The sequence below is a fragment of the Grammomys surdaster genome, unplaced genomic scaffold, assembly GCF_004785775.1.
Source record: "Grammomys surdaster isolate TR1022 unplaced genomic scaffold, NIH_TR_1.0 126091, whole genome shotgun sequence".
Classification (NCBI taxonomy): domain Eukaryota; kingdom Metazoa; phylum Chordata; class Mammalia; order Rodentia; family Muridae; genus Grammomys; species Grammomys surdaster.
This window is the reverse complement of record NW_021620899.1, coordinates 4,941,753-4,966,007: the sequence shown is the minus strand read 5'-3', so window position 1 is coordinate 4,966,007 and position 24,255 is coordinate 4,941,753. Positions and strand designations below refer to the sequence as shown.

Below are 24,255 nucleotides of genomic sequence, written 5' to 3'. Positions count from 1 at the left end.
CCCCTCTCCTCCCTCCCCCTCTCTCTCCCCCCCTCCCCTCCCCTCTCTTCTTCCCGATTTAACAATTGTGCTTTCTCCTTCCAGGCCAGCTCTCCACAGTACTGCCTCCCCCTCCTCCAGGCATGCCCAAGGTCATTGTGGAGCTGGTGGGCTCCCAGGTGTTTTGTAGGTGTACTTTTGATGTTTCCCCCACAAATAAGTCCATAGGATTTCTGATAGCCTGGTCTAGGCTTTCTTCCCAAGAAATCAAAGAAGAGCTGAGACAGGAGAGCACTCTTCAGGCATTCTCGCTTTTAGAGCTTGATGGCATAAATCTCAAACTTGGAGATGAGGTATGTACCAAAAAAACAAAAACAAAACAAAAAAACAACTTGCCTTTTTTTCATGAATATACTGAAACCAAACACTGAAAGCTGCTTTTGTCCTCAACATATAAAGCAGTAGAGTCTTGGCTTTTCATTACAGCTAGATATGTCAGTAATGTATGTTCTGTGACTATGTTTAAGTATCTCCTTTTAACAATCTGCTGAATTTTGATGAATCTTTAATATTATACGTCTCTTTCAGTTTTTAAGATTATATTCTTATATATTGGAAAGCAATGTCTTAATTTTTTCACTGCTAATGCCTTTTTTGTACTTTCTAGTGTGTGTGTGTATAATTTCTAGAATGTGTGTATGTGTGTGTATAATTTCTAGTGTGTGTATATGCACTATCCTTTATATTGAGGTTCAAATCACTAATAATTTATGATAGAAATTTTCTCAAATTTTAGGCAAGTATGATTCCTTTTTTAAATTTAATTTATCTTATGTATGTTTTTCCTGTAATTGCATGTACCATGTATTCATTGGATATCCATGAAGTTCAGAAAGGGTATTGGATACATTGAATCTGGAATTATGGGTAGCTCTGAACCACTATGTGTATACTAAAAATGGAACCTGAATTCTCTGCTAGAGTATCAAGTGCTCTTAACTGCTGACCATCACTCTAACCTCTTGGTTTTTAATTTTATCATTTACTAAAAAATAAATTAAAGACTTAAAGATAATTTGCATGTTTCTTTATAATGTCATTACCAGATGATTATTTCTTAACTATATTCATAGATATTCTGCAGTGCTGCTGTCTTTTACTTGGAGGAACCAGATGTGCAAAGTATAGCTGTTGAAAGCCAGGGATTTTTTGCTGGAATTAAGGTGCGTAGCATTGAGTATGAACTAGAAAGGTTATTTTCTAGTTTGCGTGTGATGGTTCCTGGGCCTCATCGTAGGCCAAATCAGAAAGTCTAGACTAAATTTGCATTTTGAAGAACAACCTGAATAATTCTCATGTACAACAAAGCTGGAAGACACATGGGAAAGAGCTGAATTTGGGGTGCTCCTTCGCTTATGATGGCACTGTGTCCCAGCACACTCATCATAAATTGAAAAATAGTGCAAGTTAAAAATTCATTTACTGCAACCAAGTTCTGTCTGGCATCACAACTTAGCAATAAGCACACTGTGGAATATTAGATGTTTACTCTTTGTGACCCATTCCTTACTGAGAGCTATAGATGGCTATCATTACCTTGCACCATGAGAAAGTATGTTGCAGAATATTGCCAGTCTCGGGAAAAACAAAAATTCAAAGTATAATACCTACTGAATGTAAAATTATACACCACTATAAGGTAAAGCCTCTCGAGTCAAGCCATCAAATTCATGGACTTGTGAGAAGGAAAGACTAAAGCTCAAATTAGAATAAGTGAAAAGGCCTATTTTCATAAGTCATTCTGCTAGATATTCTATTATATATTATCAGAATGCCACTATTTGATTATTGTAAATGTTTGAAGAGAAATACCAGACAAAGTGCTAGCACCTGGAACATAAGCTGAAAGGACTCACAGTTCTGGGCTCTATGGATTGCCATGATTGTGCTAACTAAACACAATCCTTTTGGTTACTGCTGGTCACACTGGATCTAGAGAATGATGGGTTCTTCCAGCAGGTAAGCAGTGTCAGGGAATCAGAACAGTGGAAGGCAATGGGCTATACAGAAAGGCAGAAGCTGGAAGTGGGGGGGGGGGCTCTCATTAACAGAGTTGGAGATTGCATGGGGTTCACTTCTTGTTCAAAGACAATGTGGGAGATTGGTCAATTGTGAGGATAGGACTTAGAGACAGGATACAAACCTTTGTGTAGCTAATTTCCATGCACACACGGACAGACCGTAAGTAAAAAAGACTGAATTACATTGTCAAAAGAGACAGCAGTGGGAGAGCAAGGAGAGCTCTGACCCTGGGAGCACAGTAACCTTTGGATCTGTGTCGGTAGGGTCAAAGCTAAACAATGTCAGTGGTCAGCCACTGTTTCTTATTAGACTAACAAAGGAATCCCACTCAGAAGTAATTCTTAGAAACCCGACCCAATAGCTCATTCAGAAAGCTACAGACACTCACAGCCAAATAGTGAATGGAACCTGGGGATTCTTATGGAAAAATAGGAGGATGGATTGCTACCCCAGTGGGGATAGAAAGTCCACAGGAAGACCAACAGAGTCAACCAACATGGACCCTTGGGGCTCTCAGAATCTAAACCACCAACCAAAGAACATACATGGTTTGGACCTAGGCCTCCTTGCTCATATGTACTAGACAGTCTTCATCTGGGTCCCTAACAATTGGAATGGGGGCTGTTGGCAAAAGCTGTTGCCTGTCTGTGGGATATGTTCTTCTAGCTGGGCTGCCTTGTCTGGCCTCAGTGGGAAAGGAAATGCCTAGCCTCACAGAGGCTTGAAGTACTGGGAGGTGGAGGTGGGGATAGAGGGGTAAGGATAACCAAGGGCAGGCCCACCCATTCAGCAGAGAAGCTGAGGGGAATGGAGGAAGGATTGTGGGAGAAGGTTACTGGGAAGGGTCAGTGAGCAGGATGTAAAGTGAATAAGTAAAAAATTAAATTAAAAAGAAAAAAGCAGGTTTTCTGAGAGACAGTTAAGACTTGAGGCTATGGGAAAACAACAAAAGATCCCTGCTTCCACATATGACTGCCCTGTGGACTGGAGTGGATTCAAGTTGTAGCAGCACATCTCAGGAAGCCTAACATTTTAAAAAGCAGATGGAACAAGCTGAGGAGCGGAGTAGTGAAGGTGATGACATTTTGGCTTATATATTAAGTAGTATATACATTTCAATGGTGATAATAAGTCCTTGAAAATCACTTGGTTCCTCTCTACTTGTGTCAATAAGCGACAGCAAACACATGAGGAAAGGCACAATCTCTCATCCTTCATTCTCCAGAATCAATGAAGCAGCTTGGTCACATGCCTATCCAGCCTATATTTGGGGAACTATTGAGCCTAATCTCAGAGTGGGGCTGGTAGTGGAACTCTCTGGGTATCACTGCAAAGCAACTTATATTTTTTACTGGTTCGATATTAATTGACCTTGTTTACTTAAGTAAAACTGAATGATTAAGTTATTAATGGCTTACTAAGCAAAAGATAGTCTATTAGGGTAACAAAAAAATAGCATGTCTTCAAAATTAACTCCTAGACATACATTCTATTTGAACTTAAATGCAGTATTTTCTCATGCTAGTTAAAACCTGAACTGGACACTATATCAGAAGATGGAAAGGAATTCCAGCTGAGGATAGAGAGTACAATTCCTATCGTTTGCTCTGAATTTAGTGAGCTTGATCAAGGATGCAAAATCTCGTTAAAACTGAAAACCATCGAACGAGGTAACACACTAAGTTCATTTTGGTTTATTACAAGGCAGGCAATGACTGATTCTTGTTCTCTTTTATAGAGTCTCTGAAATGTGCTCACATAAGAAAATATGTTCCTTGCTTACATCAAACAATAGGTACATTATATTAATGACCTGATGTAAGGTTGAACCGATGATCGACAAAGCAATTCATGGGTTTTTTTCTTCCTTTCCTTGCTGAAACATACTAGTGAACTATCTGCTCTATGTTGTCATTTGGCCTCTTTCCTTTCCTTTTACGTCTTCCTAGTTGATCATTCCCCTTCTCCTTTGTCTCATACCTTTTCTTCCCTTTGTCTTGTTGTTGGAGATAGAGACAACTTTAGATTTCCAAATCACCTTTGCTGAAAATATTTTTTTTTGTGATGTACTAAGGGTTGAAGCTTACGAAACACGGGTCTCATAGTGAGTTCTTCATACTTCTCTCCCCAGTGTAAGCTTCAAGGGGGATATTTTGTCTTAATGTTCTTCATATAAATGACTAATCCCGTGAATACCGTGATGCATGACCATTTGTAGACCACTACTAAGGAAATATAAAGAGGGAAATTGCTCCCTAGAGCAAGATAGAACAGCAAAGAGAGCAAATTGTGAATAGCTGTGGTTGGATTGCTTGATCTCTTTCCCAGTTTCCAAATTCCTCTCACCAGAACAGAAGATTTTCTGATTAAAACAGAACGTGTAAAGAGAAATGATAGTTCTGTTTGCATATCATAAATTCTTCACAGAATAAAGTATTTCCAGTAGAACCTCAAACATGGGGTATCTAGGTCTTGATAGCCTTATAACACCTAAATGAGAGAGGTGAAAACATTAACAGGCCCAGTTTAGTTTCCTGCCTGATATATGCAAATAAATTGATTAAAGTTAAAAAAATAAGATAAATCAAAGGGCATAAGAAGAAACTCAAAGATGTCATGCTAAGGGACTTGACAATTACATGTGCTTAGATGATGCCTACCTGGGCACTTAGACTTCTGGAGGCCTGTGTATATCCAGCTTGTGAATTTTACTACAGCTCAGACCTTTGACACAATTTCAGTTCAAGCTACTTCTGGGAAGTATAGAGACACATATTACAGAAACTGTCTAACTTATGCTAAGCAAACATATCTCTTTATTAAAAGTATACTTTCAAATATATTTGCACACTCTTGGTTTCTTTAAGGCAATTATTAATCTAATAATAAAAAACAGCACAAATGTGCTCTTATATTTGTATGATTTGTCAATTAAAACTTGCTCTGTATTTCGAGAGAGAAATTTCTAATTTCATTCAGGATATTCTTTCCCGTCTCTTCTACCCAGTGAATACAGTGACAGAGAACATGTTTGTATGCTTTTACGGAAGCTGTACAGCTGTTGTACAGATTTCATGAGAATAACCTTGGCCTTCATACTGAAAACTTGAGAAATGAAGTCATAGACTGTACTTGAACCAGACATATTCCATACTCTCCTCAGGGAGCTAGCTAAGGAATTGGATGTTTCCATTATTTTTTATGTGTGTGAGAAAAATGTATTTCTAGGAAAATAAAAAGGGAATCATATGCCGGGCAGTGATGGCACACACCTTTAATCTCAGTGTTTGGGAGGCAGAGACAGATGGATCTTTGAGTTTGGGTCCAGCCTGTCCTACAGATCTAGCTTCAGAGAAACCACATCTTAAAATAAAAAAGACAGGAAGAAAGAAAGAAAGAAAGAAAGAAAGAAAGAAAGAAAGAAAGAAAGAAAGAAAGAAAGAAAGAAAGGAAGAAAGGAAGAAAGACAGAAAGAGAGAGAGAGAGAGAGAGAGAGAGAGAGAGAGGGATGAAGGGGGGAGGGAGGGAGGAAGGAAGGAAGGAAGGAAGGAAGGAAGGAAGGAAGGGAGGAAGGGAGGGGGAAGGGAGGGAGGGAGGAAGGAAGGAAGGAAGGAAGGAAGAAAGGAAGGAAGGAAAGAAGGAAGGAAGAGAAAACATTTTCCCTGGGACCTTGAACCCAGTACAGTTACTTTTATGTGTCTACTGTAATTTTGTACCTGTAAAATCCATGTGAGTGTAAAGAAGACAGTCTTTAGAATTAATTTCTTGCTTCTGGAGTCTCAGGAAGGCTTTGTGGTCCTGAATCGAATTTGAAAACCTGCTACTTTATGCCCAATCTGGGGGCATGTTCTTTCATTTACGGGAAGAACAGAAATTTTGCAAATGAACTATACCACTTTTTAAAGTTCTGTTTTATTTTCTGTTTCTGTTTCCTTTCTAGATTATTTCCTTTTTTCTTTGTTACTTAAACAGAACATTTTGAAGTTCTGAATATATTCTGATGCTTATGAGGGGAAATAAGTTTATTACTCATGATCGCATTCCAGAGACCCACATCATTTTCTTAATGGATGTCAAAATTTATGCTTAATAGCATGTATACATCTTTGTTGATGAGCCTATTCTACTAAAATATTCATTACCTTCTCCTACCTTTTATTTATTGCTTTTTAAGTCTATCTAAATGAATATGTATTTTTAACTTTATTGAAAATAGTAGTATGTTTGTATGTATGTATACATATTTAAAATTAATATTTATCTGTAAAGTAGATTTAGTAGCTTTATTTTAATTTAAACAAGCATTACAGTAACTTAAAGAAAAGTATTTAATAATAACATTTTAGTCTGTTTCGTATTGATCAAGTAACTACATTTGATTTGTATGTATCTTAAAAAAAAAAACTTTTTAAATGATTTTTTTTTCTTCCTAAGTAGGTAAAGAACACCTCGGTTTAAATTTGGCATTGTCTTCCTGCCATGTGGAACTTCACCAGGACTCTTGTGTTGATGGAATATGTAGCCAGGCTGTAGTATACTACACTGCTGTGACAGACTTTTCCCAGGATGGAGACAGACTGACAGACATCATCGTGGAGCCTATCGTTAATGATGTTTTTCTGTGGGACAGATACACTCCAGACAGCATCCAGGTTGACTAATCAGGAAAATAAACTTTATAACTTAAGATTTAAAAGATGCACTTGTGCCAACAATATTATTTATTTATAAATTAATTGGAGAGATTGTTAAAAGGCTAAGCTTACTTTCCGGTCTTCTAGAGGACTCAAGTTTGGTTCCTAGTGCCATCTGAGGCAGCTAACAACTGCCTATAACTTCTGCTCTAGGAGATCTGACGTTCTCTCTGGTCTTTGTGGTCACCTGCTCACACTTGGCATATAAACACATACCGATGCATTATAGAAATAAATCATTTTAAAAATTACTTCATTTTTTTATTTTAAACAATTCCATTTCAGTAACTGTAAAATAAGACTTTTCTGAATATTAATTTCAATTGTAAATAATTTACTAATAATTAATAATTAACTAATTACTAATTAACTAATAATTAATAATTGTAGTAAATAATTTACTAGCCAGCAATCAATGTCAACCTTTAAATCTATGCTTCTTTTGCAGATCAAAGTCAAGGATGTCCCATCTGCTTACTGTTATTCATTTACTGACCCACACATAATTACCTTTGATGGCAGGTGATGTCCTGATCTTTTCTTCTTTCGGTGGCTTTTGTTTTCTTTGTTTTTTGCCATGTTTTGTTTTAAACATTACACTCTTTTATCATTTCCTTATTTTTTCAATGTTTGCACTTTTACTGGTTTATTTCTAAACATTAGTGTATTTGTGTCGAATATTTTTGCCTTAATTCCAGTCCTTAGTACCTAATGCAGACAACTAGTGGACCTGAATTTTTGAGTTATTACAAGTGAAGATGTATTGAAGAGTATTACAAATGCACATAATTATTTGTGCTTGGCCACCTACTTATTTTTATATTAAGCCATTTATTTTAACTAAGAGTGTTTACTGCGTTATATGTTTGTAAGTTTACAAAATAATATATGAGGTTTATGTAAAATGATTAAGCTAATTCATTAAATTTATTTTAATACTAATTAACTTTAATTAATGATGAGAATGCCAGTTTGCAAAGTTGATTTTTTTCCTATCATGAAATCCTTTATAATTATTTCTGGAGTTTAAGTAAAATATTCAACATAATGAAAGGGATATCAAAATGATATTGATTTTGCTGTCTGCATAGGAACAGTTAATCTTAGTGGTGCTGTTCTGGGGGCCTTGTCATGCTGAGACATCCTTAAGAAGAGAGACAACTCATTGTCTAGACAACTCATTGTCTAGTAAAAACTTTCTTCATGATACCTGACAGGTATTTTAAACATAGTGTGATAGCTGTCAGTAAGATTATTCCTGAGTGGTAGAACCCTACACTATAAATAGCACTTCACACATTTTGATGAGTATTGAAAAGTTGTCAGGACTAATCAGTTATGCAGAAATCTTTCATGGTTTGAAGATTTAGAAGCCTCCTCAGTGAGGAGTCCTCAAGAAAGCAGAGTGGTGATGTACTTAATCTGTCTTCTTTCAGTGAGATTACTTGTAAAATATCCAGGTTACAAGCCTTGTTCTAAGTGCAGAGGGTAAGGCAGTGAATGAAGTCAAGAACTTTCTGTGCCCTCGTGCTGAGCTTTGGATAGGAGAAGAGATACAGACACACGATTCACATCAATGACAGTAGTACTAGAAATAAAACAGTGTAGAAGAAAATTAAAATAGAAAATAAGACAAGGAACTAGAGTTGACGATTTTATTAAAAGAGTCTGGTTACTGAAAGCTAGTAAGTAATACCCACGTTGGAAAATGCTTTCCCTAATGAACACAGCCAAGTGCCTGTGTACCCAGCAAGCATATTCTCCTTTAAGAGTGAAGCCTGCTGGGTGGGTAAAGAGACAGACAGAAATGTGGAAAAGAGTTAAGGTATTTGTGGCCACTTTGGGTCATTCACAGACACATATCAATCTTTGGACCCATAAATGTGCTGAAAATGCAAATTCCTTATTCTTAGAGTAATATACATTGTCTGCTGATACATGCATTAAAGAACTTTGTAATAACACAGTTATATCATTATAATATTTTATCCTTATTCTTAATGTAGTTGACTTTTGTTCATACCAGAGTATATGACAACTTCAAGACTGGAACGTTTGTGCTTTATAAGAGTATGTCACGTGATTTTGAAATTCATGTACGCCAATGGGACTGTGGGAGCCTTCACTATCCTGTGTCATGCAACTGTGGCTTTGTTGCAAAAGAAGAAGGTGACATCGTTACTTTTGATATGTGCAGTGGCCAGTTACATGAATCTCCACCATACTTATTTGTAAAGAGCCAAGAGTCATCATCAAGAAATATCAGAATAACTGAATCTTATTTAGGAAGAAAAATCACGGTATGTGAACGGAAGTAAAAATTTAACATTTGAAGGAGTTTTGCTTTTCATAATTTTGAATGAACTTCTATTCATCCTCATAAATTAGGCACTGTTATATTTTGATATTAGTTTGCTAAAGAAATTAGGACTTAGAAGATAATGAATAAATACAATCAAAATACATTATATGCATGTACGAGAATGTAAAAAAGAAAAAAAATCACTTTAGATTCACTCAGATACTAGACAAAAAAACTTATATTTTAACCTATTATTCAAAATGGAACATATCCTTACATCTAAATTGTTCATTCAAAACATCTTAATATTAGAGTTGTGTGGATTATTCATAAAATTATTTGACAATGTCTAATGAATGTATTTAGGTAAAATGACAATTAAACATCAATATTCAGGAATAACTGAGCAGTTTTAAGTGAATACAGTCTGTTAATACTTCAGGAAGAAGCATGGAAGATAATATGAAAAAACATTAAAAATTAAGCAAAGGGTCCCAAATTACATTTCACAAACTTATTTATTATTAATATTTTTGAAAATATTATTTCATATCAGTAAGCAAAATATTTATATCTTAAGGTCATGTTCACTTTTTCATCTTTCAAAAAGTAAATTCATGGTAAATATGTTCAAATATTTAAATAAAGAATTTTTAGTATGTTTTGGTTTTATAACATTTACTGAATAGTAATGTACAAACAAAACATTATTTATCTGAATTCTGTCACTCAAAGCCATAATATGAATCATGAATTAGAAAAATCTTTATATAAAACAATAAATATATAAAACATTTATAGATTGGATATATATGTATATATGTTATTTATAGAATTAGTAGACAACTGCAAATGTGAATAACATCAAATGGCACAAGGTGTTTTGCCACATGACTGCTATCCCAACACTTTAGAAGCCAAGGCAAGAGAATGGTGAGCGTAAGACAAGCCTGGGTTCCATAACAATACTCTGTCAAAACAAAAAATTAAGCAAAAACAAAAAGACAATTCACAGGGGAATAACACTGAAAACTATGTCTACGTGTACAAATAATTGACAAAACATTGAAATACATCATCACTAATCAAATAAATAAAAAGCAATACCTTTCATATAATATTGGCAAAAATAAAAATAATGGAAAAAAATAATCTTTCTAGGGGATTCTATATGTCACTTCAGCAAAAGTTTTAACTGGAAGTTTATTCTAATGAAATAATTAAGGATGTGGGCAACACCAGTGATGTCCATCACATCTTTCCCTGTAAGGGGGGAAGTTGTAAGTCACCATAGGAGAGTTTAATAAAAGCTAAATAAAATTAGACACATAATAGAAGACATTATGGTCAAGAAAATGAGTGGGCGTTTGTTGGTTGCTAGGCAGAGATACTCACAAATTGCAGACTTTGGAATAATTTTAACTAGCTTAATGACTAGAAATGTAAAGTTTTTAAACATGAAAAGAAATCCCCATAATGAGTACTCACCATTTTTTTTTAAAATAAGGAGACAAGAAGGATTATATTTAAACTGAAAACAAACACTGGTGATGTGTCTTTGGTGCTTTTAGGAAAAGTCTTTTTTTTTCCGTTATACTTCCAGATGATTGGCTTCAGGACATTATTGGGACCGGGGGCAGTGAGTGGCTCATTGTCAGATGGCACAGGCCATTAAGGTCATGTAACTTCTGCTTGCTCTGTTTGCCACTTTCCCAAGCAACTAAAATAACTTGGCTATTGATTCTATTTGCCTACTGGTAATAAAAATATAGTGATTAGCTTCAAGGACTTGTATTCCTCTCAGATTATGTTTATTGGTGTCAATTAATGACTCGGCAGTACAATTCGATACTGTATTACTACAATCAGAATGTGACTTTGTTAACATTGCCATTACTAGTTTTAACTGCTTCAATCTTATAAAATACAAAATTTTAATTATTAAAGAAGGCAAGAACCATTTGTTTCAGTAAATAGTTGAAATAATAGGGTCTACAGACAGTTAAGACGACTGGCTTCTATTACAGAGGTTCAATTCCCAACATCCACGTGGTAGGTCATGACTATCTATAACAATCTAAGAGGATCTGACTCCCTGTTTTGGCCTCTGCAGGTACCAAGTACACAAATGGTGAACAGACATACATGCTGGCTAAACATCCATGCACATAAAATTAAAATGAAAAGATTTAAAATCATGACCAAATTTCAAATCAGCATAATGTGAAAAGGGATTTCTTTGAAATGTAATTTTAAATGAAAGTTTTCATGCAAAAAGTAAATATTTCATTCTTTGTATGCATAGAAAAATAACTTTCTTATATCTTATATGGCATTCTTTTCTCAACCCAATGAATTCAGCATCTTGTTTCTCAGTGTTGGGCTTCTCTGCTTTCAGATTTGGTTTTCCTCTGGAGCGTTCATCCGTGCTGACCTCAGTGAGTGGGGTATGAGTATAACACTCAGAATCTCTAGTTTAGACTACAGAAGCACACTGGGGCTTTGTGGCACCTTCGATGAAAACCCAGAAAATGATTTCCATGACAAGAACGGGACCAAAATTGATCATGATGTCAACAGTTATATTGCTTTTATCAATGAATGGAGGTGAGAATTAAGCTATTATTCAGTTGTTTTTGTGTTAATATGAGGCTTAAGAAATGGGTATTCAACGCTCTGCCATTTCACAATAGATTAGTGGAAAAAAATGTTCTTGTTCAAATAATCATCCTATCTTTCATCTGGAAGGCTTTTACCAGGAAGAAGCATGTTTGACAAAATACCAGCTTCCCCACGGTTTCCTGCAAAACCATCCTACTGCAGCTGCTGGTTGGGTACCACCATGCACCATCTGCTTTCTCACCATCTGGACAGCAAATCTCACTTGGAAATCGCTCCCAGCTGTAAAGATATCAAGCACATCCAATTCTCTTCTTTGATACCAGACCTAGATATTACCTCTGAATATATCAATTCGGAAGCTCTTGTTGGAAAAATAAACCCTCATGTACCTAGGGAAGAAAATAATTTGAACTTCTTACTACATGAAAATGCTCACCCAAACCTACCCAAACTGGACTTAAATTTACAGCATTCTGGGAACAAGACACAAAATCCTCCTACGAATTCGAGTAATGGGAGGCATACACAGGACCAGGAAATGAGGAATCTACAAAAGAGATGGAAACAACAAAATCTGAAGGACTTTCGTCCCGTATTTACTTTCCAGAGTCTTGGACAAGGCAACCTGGCAGAGTTTTCTTATTTTTTCCCTGGGGACCACACTGAGGACAGCAAACAAGAGTTTGTCCCCTCGTGGCCCACAGCATCCGGCCTCAATGAAGTCAGCGTCTTGGCAATCTGTCAGCAGACTCTAGCCAACTCGAGCATTGGAAGGCTCTGTCTTCCCTTTCTTGGAAGGACACTAAACCATGTTATGGACATGTGTGTGAAGGATGTTCTGCGAAAGGACGACGTGAGCTGGGCAGAGGCAGGAGTGGCCTTGTTAGAAAATGAATGCGAGAGACGTATTTTAGAAGAAGGAACGCACAACATAGAACACAGGAAGTCAGTAGAAGGCATTCTAGAAGTGTTAAAATGTCCCAATTTATGCAGTGGACATGGACAGTGTATGCACTGGGGCTGTGTATGTTTTTCAGGCTACAGTTCCCATGATTGCAGTCATTCATATGGTATGCAAATGCTCTGAAACTTTGATATTGGGGATAGCATGTGATTATGGACATGTTCTTAGGTTTATTAAGTCTGTAGTGAAAGATATATTAGATTGCCTCTAAATGTTTCATCTTATTGAAATGTCAAAGCTAAAGTCTGTGAAACTGTCTTGCTCATCTGGTATTATATCACTTGATGGCTTCTTTCTGGCAGCTGTCCATCCTTTCCACAGCTGATTTCATCTCTGTTGTTATTCATTGGAAATGCCCGGCCACCCAGGCACAAAGCCTTTGCACACAACTGGAACTTCTGTCTGCAGAGTAGCCTTTTGCCGAGACCTCATATTCAGTTTATTTTAAGCACTATTTTATGTTATTTTACTAAGTACACTACTTTTCTCAAAATTGTTTTTAAGTCTATTTTTGAGAGCTCTTTTGTCTAAGTATTAACTTAAAAAGTCCTAGTAGTTTATCTCACAGAACCTCATATTTTTTAATCTCCTATGACATAATTAATATAAAATTTCTGCACATAACTGAAAACACATCTTTCTACATTTTATGCTTTTTCACTTTTAAAACAATCTTTGTCATTCTGTGGTAAAATTTAAGTTATACGGAGGTTTCATTTGTTTTATTCCTATGCCTTGTGTAATGACACTACACACAAATACATCAGTAAATAGACACATGTTACAACCGTGACATAATACACTAACACAAATTTTTGTGAGAAGTTTGAAAATCCTAAGATCAGAGGCTTATGATTTTTCCTCCAGACTGGCTGGTAAGTTCTCTTAGGCTTTGACAGGACTAGAGCAGAGGAATACTGTTCACAGGGACACATCCATTCTAACAATCAAATCTCAACGATGCAGGTAAGATGTGCTCACCAAGGCCACAACCAGAATAAGAGCCATAGGAAAGTCAGTTAGCTATGAGTTCTAAGAGAGAGATTTCCTGTCAGTGATTAATACACTCACAATTATCCTTATGGGATCACAAAACATATAGACAAAACTGGCATAGGAGTATAAACTATACTCCAATATGTGTGTGTATATACAAAGATATATATCTATATCAATATTGATATCGATATCAATATTGATATAGATATATATCTTACATTTGATAAAAAAATTTTGTAACACTGAAATGATTTTTGAAATGTGAATATTGCACTGTTAATTAAACTATTTTATTACAGAAGCATATTTTACCTGTAATCCATCTGTTTGCCACAAACTGGTATGGCAAAACCAAGATGTAATTTTAGGTATAATCTGTTAACATCTGCTCTTAATTAATAACAGACATTACTGAAACATTAGGGAAATGTGTGTTTAAGTGTTATCAGTTATGACAATGCTTTTGTTTGGATGGTTAGCATTACCTATTTAAACACAGCATTATTAAATGTTTAATTAGTTAATTGCTATAAATAATGTTTTTGAGTACATTCTGAAATGTTACTGGAACTATACTTTTAATTTAGACACTAAAAATAATTTTCCTGTAATTCACAAAGCAGGTGATGTTTATTATAATTTTTTTCTCTAAAGACATAACTCCTGAAATTACTGCAATTGAGAATGCTGGATTCTGTGATATTCAGAAGCAGAACTGCGTCACAGTGAAAGTTTTCGGTCAAGGCTTCAAAGAGTCATTTTCCATCAAATGTGAAGTCACTAAACTGGAGGTATGGTAAACACAGGCTTTGGGTGCCATGTTTAAAACGATTGAGTTTATGCCATTTTTTAGGTTAACTTTGTCTATCAGAGAGCAACATGATCTCAGGTGGTTCAACCCACTGAGAGTTACAGGAAAATGGCCGCACAGCTTCACTAGATAAGCTGCCCTTTGATCGTTACTAAGTATTTTATGTCATTTTTATAGAAGTATTGGACCATGGTTTTTAGTCATGATTAATAAAAGCTAAAAGAGTGTCAAGCTTGTTAGATAGAGGCATCCATCTTTCTTGAGCTGTAAACCACAATGAATGGCGATGGTTTTCAGCCAAGATAATCTGGCAGGGAGTGTAGGTGATGGAGACACCTGAGTATGCCCTTCGAAAGCACAAACGCGGAAAACCGTACTCATAGATCACACCTCCTCTGCTCTGACTCTGAAATAGCCCATCCCTCCCCCATCAGTTATTCGTCTCTCAAGATTACTAAAGCAGAAAAGTCATTCAGCGTGAATGAGAGCACATCTAAATTTATATTATTTTGTGAATTATGCCACCTTCCTTTTCTTTATTCAAGCAAAAAAAAATAGTATAAGGACATGCTTTTTAATTTAGATGCTCATTTGGATAAGTTGAATCTTTAAAAGATGTTTTTGCATTCTTACTTTATCTCTAAGTCAATGAAGTGAAGTGTGAATCTGGTACTGAGAATTTGCTGCAGGAAATAATTTTGGAAATATTTTCCTTGTGTAAGTATACACAAGTATGCTCACTGAATCATGTTATACTTTAGATCTCAGTATCAGAAGAGAGAAGGTATGTGGTTATGACAAATTTGTTAATATTAGATCCTGCTTCTAGTAAATGATTAAACAGAACTTTGCAAATTTGCATTTTCTTGGAAAATACATCTTGGACTTACTTTTAGATCTATCTAATGTGTTGTGATTTACTTCTCTCCCTTCCAAACATTTGACAGAGAATTTTAGAAATCCCTAAATACTATGCTTAATTGTAAAAGAAAAGAAAGATGTTTAGTTGCCAAATCCCAAGATGTCCTATGTAGTAAATATTTATGTTATATTGAAGTTGAATCAGCCTCTGCTATGCCTAATTTTTAAAAAAATTTACATATATTTTTCCATATATATATATATATATATATATATATATATATATATATATATAAACACATGTCTAATGTGGGCTTTAAGTCTTTCTTAACTCACTCTTTATTAAGCATAGTTTTACACAATTTTCAAATCATGTAACCCGAGTCTTTTTAGGATTTGCTGAAAGCTTAAGCCTTCACTTGATTTGATTGTCCAAAGCTTCCACTAAGCTGATGTTTTCTTCTGGTTTCTTTATTTATTACAGGCTAGTTATTGCTTTTAAGACATCTCAATGGATCAAACATACACACATATCTATTATCTTTCTATCATCTATGTATCGATCTGTGCATTTATCATTTATCTTCATCATCTTTATGTATTTGCTTAGCATCTTTCTAGTCTACCATCTTCAACACATTGATAGCAATGTCTCTGATTCTAATAAAATGGCAAAGTGTTCACTCTAGTCTCCTCTTCTTGTTTCTCTTTTCTTCACAAGTAAAAAACAGTTCTCATCATTTCCAATGTATAAATCTATTTTGTCATTATTTGAGTATACATATATTTACAGATACTTTACCCTCTACCTTTGAAAATTAAATCTATAAAATGATATAATGATAGAACAGCAAATGGTATTTCCAATGTGATATACACTATTTTTGACTTCCTATTCATAGCAGTTATGTATTTCATTGGAATATAATTAGTTGAAATGTTTCTGTTTCTTTTTGAGTTTCCTATACCTTTTAGTCGATTTGTATTAAAATTATTTAGAGTATCTGGAATATTATCATAATCCTAAAAAATTTGATCGGTATGAAAGGTATTTAAAGAAAATTGTTTATTTCTTCTCTTCTATATCCTCCACCTCTTCCTTTATCTCTTTTATTCTCCTGAGTAATGAGTTCCCATTATCCCATTATTTTCATAGTATTCTTTCCATATACTGACATATATGTCTATGATCATTATTTTCTAGCTAATCCTCATTATATATCTTTTGTAAAAAGGCACACATACATATCTTCTATATTCTATAAAGAACAGACTATCACAGCTTACAACTCTTTTCTACTATTATAGTAATACTCGTAAAGAAGTGTTGGTCTAGAAACCCAGCTGCCCACTCATTTCTTTTATTATTTCCTCTAAGTCCAGATTTTAAGCTGCTGGTCCATAGTTATTAAATCCAGAAAATAATTTTGTAGGGCTCTTTCTGACCTAGATCCTTTTGTGGTTAAACATGCCTCTCATCTTCATTCTGCTCTACCATAGACCATAATGTTTTGTGCTTCCTTCATTTTCAAATGCTGCTTTCTCCAGCCATGTTGTATTTCCCTCGCTATGTTTCAGTTTTTAGCATCCAAACAGAAACACCGTTTGCCCCCCAGGAAGAAAAAATATGACTCCCTCTTCTGAAGCTTTCCTTGACCATATTTGATTTGTGGCTTCCTCTGTATTACATCTTATTTCAATCTCAGTTACCACAGCAAAATTATCTACTCCATATATTTTCTGTTATTTTTTGCCTCAGCAGAATACCAGTAGCTAGTATGTATATGTGCATAGGGCTTGACTACTTGGGATTGGATGGATATGATTTAATACAGGATACATGTGTGAAATTCTCAATAATTAAAATATTTAAACTAAAATGAATATCCTCAACATATAATGGACACTCACAAAATGTTGAATATAAAGAACATAGAATCTTAATTATTTGTCACTTTGGGTTAACCTTTTCAGAGGGCTAGAACTCATATCTAAAGAACCAGTCATTGGCTGCAGTCTGATTTCACAGAGAAAAAGAAAATATCTAACATGCCTTAAGCATAGCCATCATGACAATCTTGTCATGCTGTTTTTGTCACTTCTTCTCAGATAGAGAAACTGACAGACCTGCTATAACAGAGTGCTCCTCTGTAACTATAGATATCTGCACAATGGCAAGCTGTCAATCAAAAAGTCTTTAAAATGAAGTTCTACTTTATTCCACATCAACTGGAGTGATGTCTCTGTCCTTGCCCTTTCCTTCTAACCTACAATGCTGAGGCATGCTCAAGTTGTATGACCAATGCTATCTTTGAAAATCATTGTGCAATCAAAATGCATTTTTCTACATTTAACTATACATATGAATTCAGATGTTAACCGATATGCCCTTATAGTTTTTAATACATTTGTCAGTACTCAGAAAAATTTTCTGCCCTTTTCTTTTCACACACTAAGGCATTTTGCAACACTACTAAGTAGTATACAAAGTATAGCTTAATCATGACATTCTATTGGCACTGAGTAGGATAAACGGGCTAGTATTCTACTCTGATGACACAAACTGGCTTAAGCAAAATGACACATTTTACTGAGGATAGTATATTTTTTATAGAATCAAAAAGGTGAAGTTGGGTGGGGGAAAATCTCTTACTTACTTGGCACTTAGACACCATGAAAACTTAGTATGTGCCCAATTATACATGTCCATACATGTTTTTAGTCCTATTATTCTTTGTACACTTCAATTTTATATTTAACTTTATTGAAAAAAACATGCCCACCTGTTAAAATCGGCCTCCGGCTCAAAGACTATCTAAGCTGCAGCAGCTCTGCCTAGTCCAGCCGCCATGTTTCTCAGCCTGAGGCCACGTAAGTGCGGCAGCTAGAACCAGCCCTGCCACCCACTAGATACCAGCATGAGAGATGGCTCTGCCAGTCTTCTACGCTGTCTCTGCAAGGCAGGGCACTGCCCTGACCATTCTGCCATCCATGCGGGCCCAGTAAGAAAATGAGACTCTAATTCTTATAGATTAATCAAAAGCTTATATATTTGGTAATGATGGGTAACAAGATACCCAAACAATCAGAAGTGTAACCTAATATCCAATCTAGATATACCAACTACCTTTGGCTGCTACAGACACGTGAACAACCGCCTCCATTGCTCCTACATCTCTCGTTCTCCTCTCTAGCTCCTCCTCTTCCTTTTTTCTCTTCTTTTCCTTACTCCTCCCCTTCCTCTCCCTCTGCTAACTCCTCCCATCTTAGCTCCTCCTATACTCACCACTCTCTAGTTTTATGTTTTGAAATGTAATCCATTATGGGTAGCCCGACCCTAATTCCTCTGCCATACAGTTAAAAATGTTCAAATAGTCAAAGCACTGAGCCGTCTTAGTTATTTTTCTGGACCAGTCAAGGGTCAGATGGCAGCGTGAAAGCCGAGTGGCTGCCAACATACTGGAAAGGTTTTCCAGGGAGATGAAAGTGGAAATTTGGGGGGAAGAAGCTGTTACATAGAAAACCCATTTACCATGTGACAATCCATTGCTTTCCTCTTGCACTGAAATACATTCTGTGGTAAGTGAGTATATATGACCAACCTTGGCAACTTTTTTGGATTGAACCAATCCAAATAATGACATAATGTCAATAATGTATGCTTTGGGGGAAGGGTTGATTTTGTTTTTTAATTATCAAACTATAGTGTATACTTTTCTATTATTTTGAATAAAACTTATTTTCAATGTGTTTTTCTAATTATATATCTGATTGTATGCAGTATATATTTTAAAATTTCTACATTGACCATATATAATTTAGCAACTATAAAATGTACAAAAGTACTTCCACAATTTAGAAGCAGTCAATTGACTTTTCATTACTCCTTCAGTATAATGGCAGTAAGTGGGTGCTTGGAGCAACTATCTACACACAGGCAAGCTTTCAAAATAGCAAAGAGGTTGACTGTCAGCTCTTCCCAGATGGCCAGTATTCTGATACCATGGATCTAACAGCAGAGAAACCCTTGGCAAAGTTGCAAGTAAAGGTAACAAATGAAAGATATCATCCTATGCATAAATAAAATTTCATAGTGAATTGATTAGACATTTAGAAAAAAATCTTACTGTAAAACTATATCTCATAGGTATCTAATGATGGTTATACATTCAGTAATCCCAAGATAATGATCATATATGATGGTGCTTGTCAAGTTTGTGGTCCCTATGAAAATGATTCATGTACTATGAAGGTATGTATTTTTATGTTCTCATAGAATACAATACATATATCCACATATCTTTTGTATCATTTTGTGCTTTTCCCAAACTAATGCTGGAATGACATGGATGTTAGTCTAGTTAAAATTAATGAACTTCCTGTAACTCTTGTTGATTGAACAAGGATGGTGTTTCTTCTTTTAATATCTTAAAGTGGCAAAATGTTTCTCCCTAAAACTGTGAAATGTATGTTAATGTATGTTGTAAAGTAGCAAACATATATAGTTCTAGCATTTAAGAGATGGAGGCAGGAGGACCAGAAGTATGAAGTCATCCCATCCTGGAGAACAGCCTGGGCTACATGAGACCCTGCTCCTCTTCTCTGTACTCCTCCCAAAAGAATCAGAAAAGGAATTTCTCATTTAATTATTCACTCATGTAGTGCTACATACATATATTTTCAGTAAAATTTGTCTTTGTGGTTAACTAGTTCTTTTTGTACCAAATGATTTGTATTCAAAAAGGGTTTATAATATGTATCTAATGCTTTTATTGTTTTTGTTTGTCTGTTTTCTGGTTTTATTTTTTCTTTGGTTCTCTAGAAGGCTTCCTATATGGAAACTAATGACTTGACAGACACCGTGGACCTAATATCAGCCAACTCTTCAAACAAAAGAACATAAAACTAGTGTACACACATAAGAAAACATTGTGTATACTTTTCTTCTTGAGATAAGCATTCAGAATATGTCAAGAAGTAATGTTAGTTGTTGCAAACTTGTTTGGGTTTTATTTTATCTGGAATATTTTGTCTCTGCCTATTTAAAAATACTTTCAATGATGTCTTTCAAAGCTGTCTTGTCCTCTCAGGCTACTTGTTCTACTTCGTAGAGCACTCTAAGTGCTAGCAAAGGAGTTTTTGAGCAACTCCTGAGCAGAAATGGTAAATAAATGTGAATCTTTTGAAGAAGTTAAGGGATGATTGCACTCCAATGCTTTCTCCATGTGGCAGCATTGCCTTCACAGGAGCCTTGTAACTATATATTATGAGGTGAAGTGATTAAGCCGTGAGGCTGGGCTGGTGGTAGAATTTAAAGGACAGAGTAGGCTACAAAGTGAAGCAGAAGTCAGCTATAAATTGACATCATTCTTTCAACTGTACAGGAAAATGGCCATTTTTATTAATAAAGCACTTCCAGGTGGAGCTGTCATTGGGACTGTGTTTCCTGTTACTCATAAGCTATGTTGTAGTATATCATGGCTTCTCTCCATTTTCTTATTCTTCCAAATTCATCAGTTTTATTGCTTTTTAATTCTATGAATAATATGTTTTCAAAGGTACTTGTGTTGAATTTATGATAACTATTTCCAAATACAAATAAATATATGTGCGGCTGTCTTTCTGTTTCTAGTTTCTATGTATTAAGCATATGATATCTTATTGATTTTTTTTAATTCCACTAGGATAATGTTTGCATTATTGATGATCGCTGCTATACTGATGGGTATAAAAACCCTACCAGCTCTTGTTTGATTTGTAGACCCCAAACTTCAAATTCTACTTGGTCGTTTTTAGATGGTAAGTTCTTTTTTATTAATTCAATTATTTCTTATACAAAAGTCTTAAAGTGATTTTAAGCCATAATTGATATTAATGTATTTCAGTTAGATGAACAGTGTATTTAATTTAGAATCTCTCATTACTTCATAAATTCCTTTTCTTTAAGAAATCAAGAGACAGAAGTGTGTTTTTATATGTGGTCTTAAACACCAAATAACACTTTAGCTAATAATAGGCTTCATATGTGTTTACATCAAGTGATTTCATAGCTCTCTTAATTTGTGATTATACCATCCATGGTGATACAATGATAAAACTGATTAATTATGTATCTCTTAGAACATACTCTAATATTACGTGATACAGTACTATATATACTCTATATCACCATACTGTAATCGGCTATAAGATATGTATTTTAATATTTAATAAAGAAATAATATTTGAATAATTCATAGAAGAATGAAATGGAAATCTGTAATTCAGATATACACAATTTCCTATATTTAACTTTATTTTGTTCTGTTTTATGGGAAAAATTGAGCTAGTTCAGCTCCAATAGACATGGATCATTTGATATTTAAGATATTTAGACTCAGTACTCTATAAAGTGCCTTTCAATACCCTTCTTCTGTGATTCTTTAAATATGTGTACAGATAAATTCAGGATCCACTCTTCTGTCCAAAACGTACCACAAATAGTGGTCACGTGACATAACGTCTTCACTTTCCCAAGCCTACAGTAATTTCATGTGTACATCTGAGGTCTTTCCTCCTGTGTGATCAGGTGTTATTAGATACATGGGCCAGGCAGTGGTGGCACACGCCTTTAATCCCAGCACTCGGGAGGCAGAGGCAGAGGCAGGTGGATTTCGGAGTTCAAGGCCAGCCTGGTACACTGAGTGAGTTCCAGGACAGTCAGGGCTATATAGAGAAACCCTGTCTCAAAATAAATAAATAAATAAATAAATAAATAAATAAATAAATAAATAAATAAATAAAGGGCTGGAGAGATGGCTCAGTGGTTAAGAGCACTGACTGTTCTGCCAGAGGTCCTGAGTTCAATTCCCAGCAACCACATGATGGCTCACAACCATCTGTAATGCGATTCGATGCACTCTTCTAGTGTGTGTCTGAAGATAGCTGCAGTGTGTAGTTATATAAATAAAAAAATAAATAAATCTGTAAAGACATGACTCTTGGAACCTATATAACGTTATCTATCATTAATATAACTTTATATTTACATGTTATTATTTATGCAAATTCCATTATTTTCTTAGATTTTTTTTTAGTATTTACTGCCTAGTATCAAGATTTACAGAACATTAACCAAACCCAATGAAAATTTAAGGGAAAATAGCGAGAGTGATAAAGAAAATCGAGACTACTTTCCAAGTTGGAGTCTTTCTTGTTTGTTTGTTTGTTTCTCTCTCTCTCTTCCTTCCTTCCTTCCTTCCTTCTTTCCTTCCTTCCTTCCTTCCTTTCTTTCTTTTCTTTCTTTTTTTCTTTTTTCTTTTTTCCTTTCTTTCATTCTTTGAGACAGGGTTTCCCTATGTAGCCTAGAATTCACTCTGTCGAACAGACTTTAATTCAGAGATCTGCCTGCTTCTGCCAAATGAATGCTAGGATTAAAGGTGTGTGTCACCACCATCTGCTGAGTCTTTCTTTTAATGGCTATGGTATGACTGATTTGTGAATATCTATCATGTTCAGTGGTATAAGCACTCTTATAAAATAGGTCTTATGTGAAGGATAAAGGAAAGAAAATAAATAAAAAAAATAAATAATGAAGCAGCTTTCAAAATTATACAGGGACAGATCGTGAGCTAGACCTGGGGTCTTGTTGACACTAGTGCATCATGTGTAAACATAATGTCCTTGTAGTCTCAACGCCATAGTATAGTTGATGTCTTATCTATGTTTAGCTAGCAAACTAGGAAAGTAAATATATTAAAATATAAAACAGTATAAAGTATATTTTAGAATGTATTCTGGATATAAAAAAAACATTAACTATTCTTGACACAGCTTCATTATGGGATGTGTGAGCTTGGACACCGGAAAGAGCTCAGAGGAGTTTGGTCTGACTGTTCACTCCCAAGTGTTATAAATGGGGAAGTAGGCAGAGTGAAGAAATGTTAGGATTTGAATGAGGAGTGTAATCATAGAAAGTAATGGGAGGTGCAGAGGGGGGAAAGTGAGGCTAAGAAAGCACACACAGATAGAGTAACAGGATCTAAGACACCCAGGATGCCCAAGCAGTGGAATGGTCAACACAAAGTTATTTAAGACCAAAGAGGAATGCCTCCAACCTATAGAGTACAAACTGTCTGCATATACTATGCAGTGTCCAAAGTGTTTATAAACTTGCCTCACAAAACTCACCCTGAACCTGACAGTTACTTTTACATTTACACAGAATGGAATGTCATTCATGAAAGAAGAGAAAATAGCAGCTAATAGAACTTTAAGCAGAATTAAGTCCTTACTAGTCATTTGTCCCTGTGGGAACTATTGGGGTTATGCTTCTTTCCTTTTCTATGAAGGTACAAGGTTAAATGCTTTCTCTGTTACAGATAACCAACCCCCTGTGATTCAAGCACTGCAAAACAAATTACAGGCATTTTATGGTGAAGAGTTTGAATACCAGTTCATAGCCTGGGATCCAGAAGGCTCTGAGATACATTTTACACTGGATTCTGGTCCTGATGGAGCAAGTGTTTCCTCTGAAGGACTTCTAACATGGAAAACAGAGTCACAGACTCCTCAGAGATTCACTGTCCATCTTAAGGATGAATGTGAGGCTGAAGCTACAGTCACAGTGGAGGTCATAGTTATAATTACATAAATGTCACTGGATCTTTTACAAATACAGCTACTTTATTTTAAATCCCAGCACAAGACACAGTCTTAATGTCAAAGAGCATTGGAGACATTAAACTTTGCGTGTTTGTTTTAAATGTTGCTTGTAATAGCATAGCACCTTAGGGACACTCTTAATAAGCCCTGAAGCGTGGGTCTAAATTGATAGCTGACATCATGCTCGGTACTTGCAGACAAGGATAAGTATCTCACTCATCTCCATTTCTAAGGAAGTCCTGACTAAAATAAGATCGATATCTTTTTCCTTCAAATGAGAGTCTTGAATGTTGAATTA

The 24,255-nt window shown here is 35.3% G+C and overlaps 1 protein-coding gene across 1 annotated transcript in view; it reads left to right on the top strand.

Annotated features, from left to right (window-relative positions):
• Vwde (von Willebrand factor D and EGF domains) overlaps positions 1-24,255 on the top strand; it is a 67,652-nt gene that overhangs the window by 19,336 nt on the left and 24,061 nt on the right. The window contains 13 exon segments of the mRNA XM_028755957.1: positions 85-332; positions 1,113-1,202; positions 3,587-3,731; positions 6,499-6,713; positions 7,204-7,277; positions 8,782-9,055; positions 11,456-11,664; positions 11,806-12,749; positions 14,297-14,433; positions 19,207-19,362; positions 19,462-19,566; positions 20,999-21,113; positions 23,675-23,925. Of these exon segments, the coding sequence (XP_028611790.1) occupies positions 85-332; positions 1,113-1,202; positions 3,587-3,731; positions 6,499-6,713; positions 7,204-7,277; positions 8,782-9,055; positions 11,456-11,664; positions 11,806-12,749; positions 14,297-14,433; positions 19,207-19,362; positions 19,462-19,566; positions 20,999-21,113; positions 23,675-23,925 (2,963 nt within the window).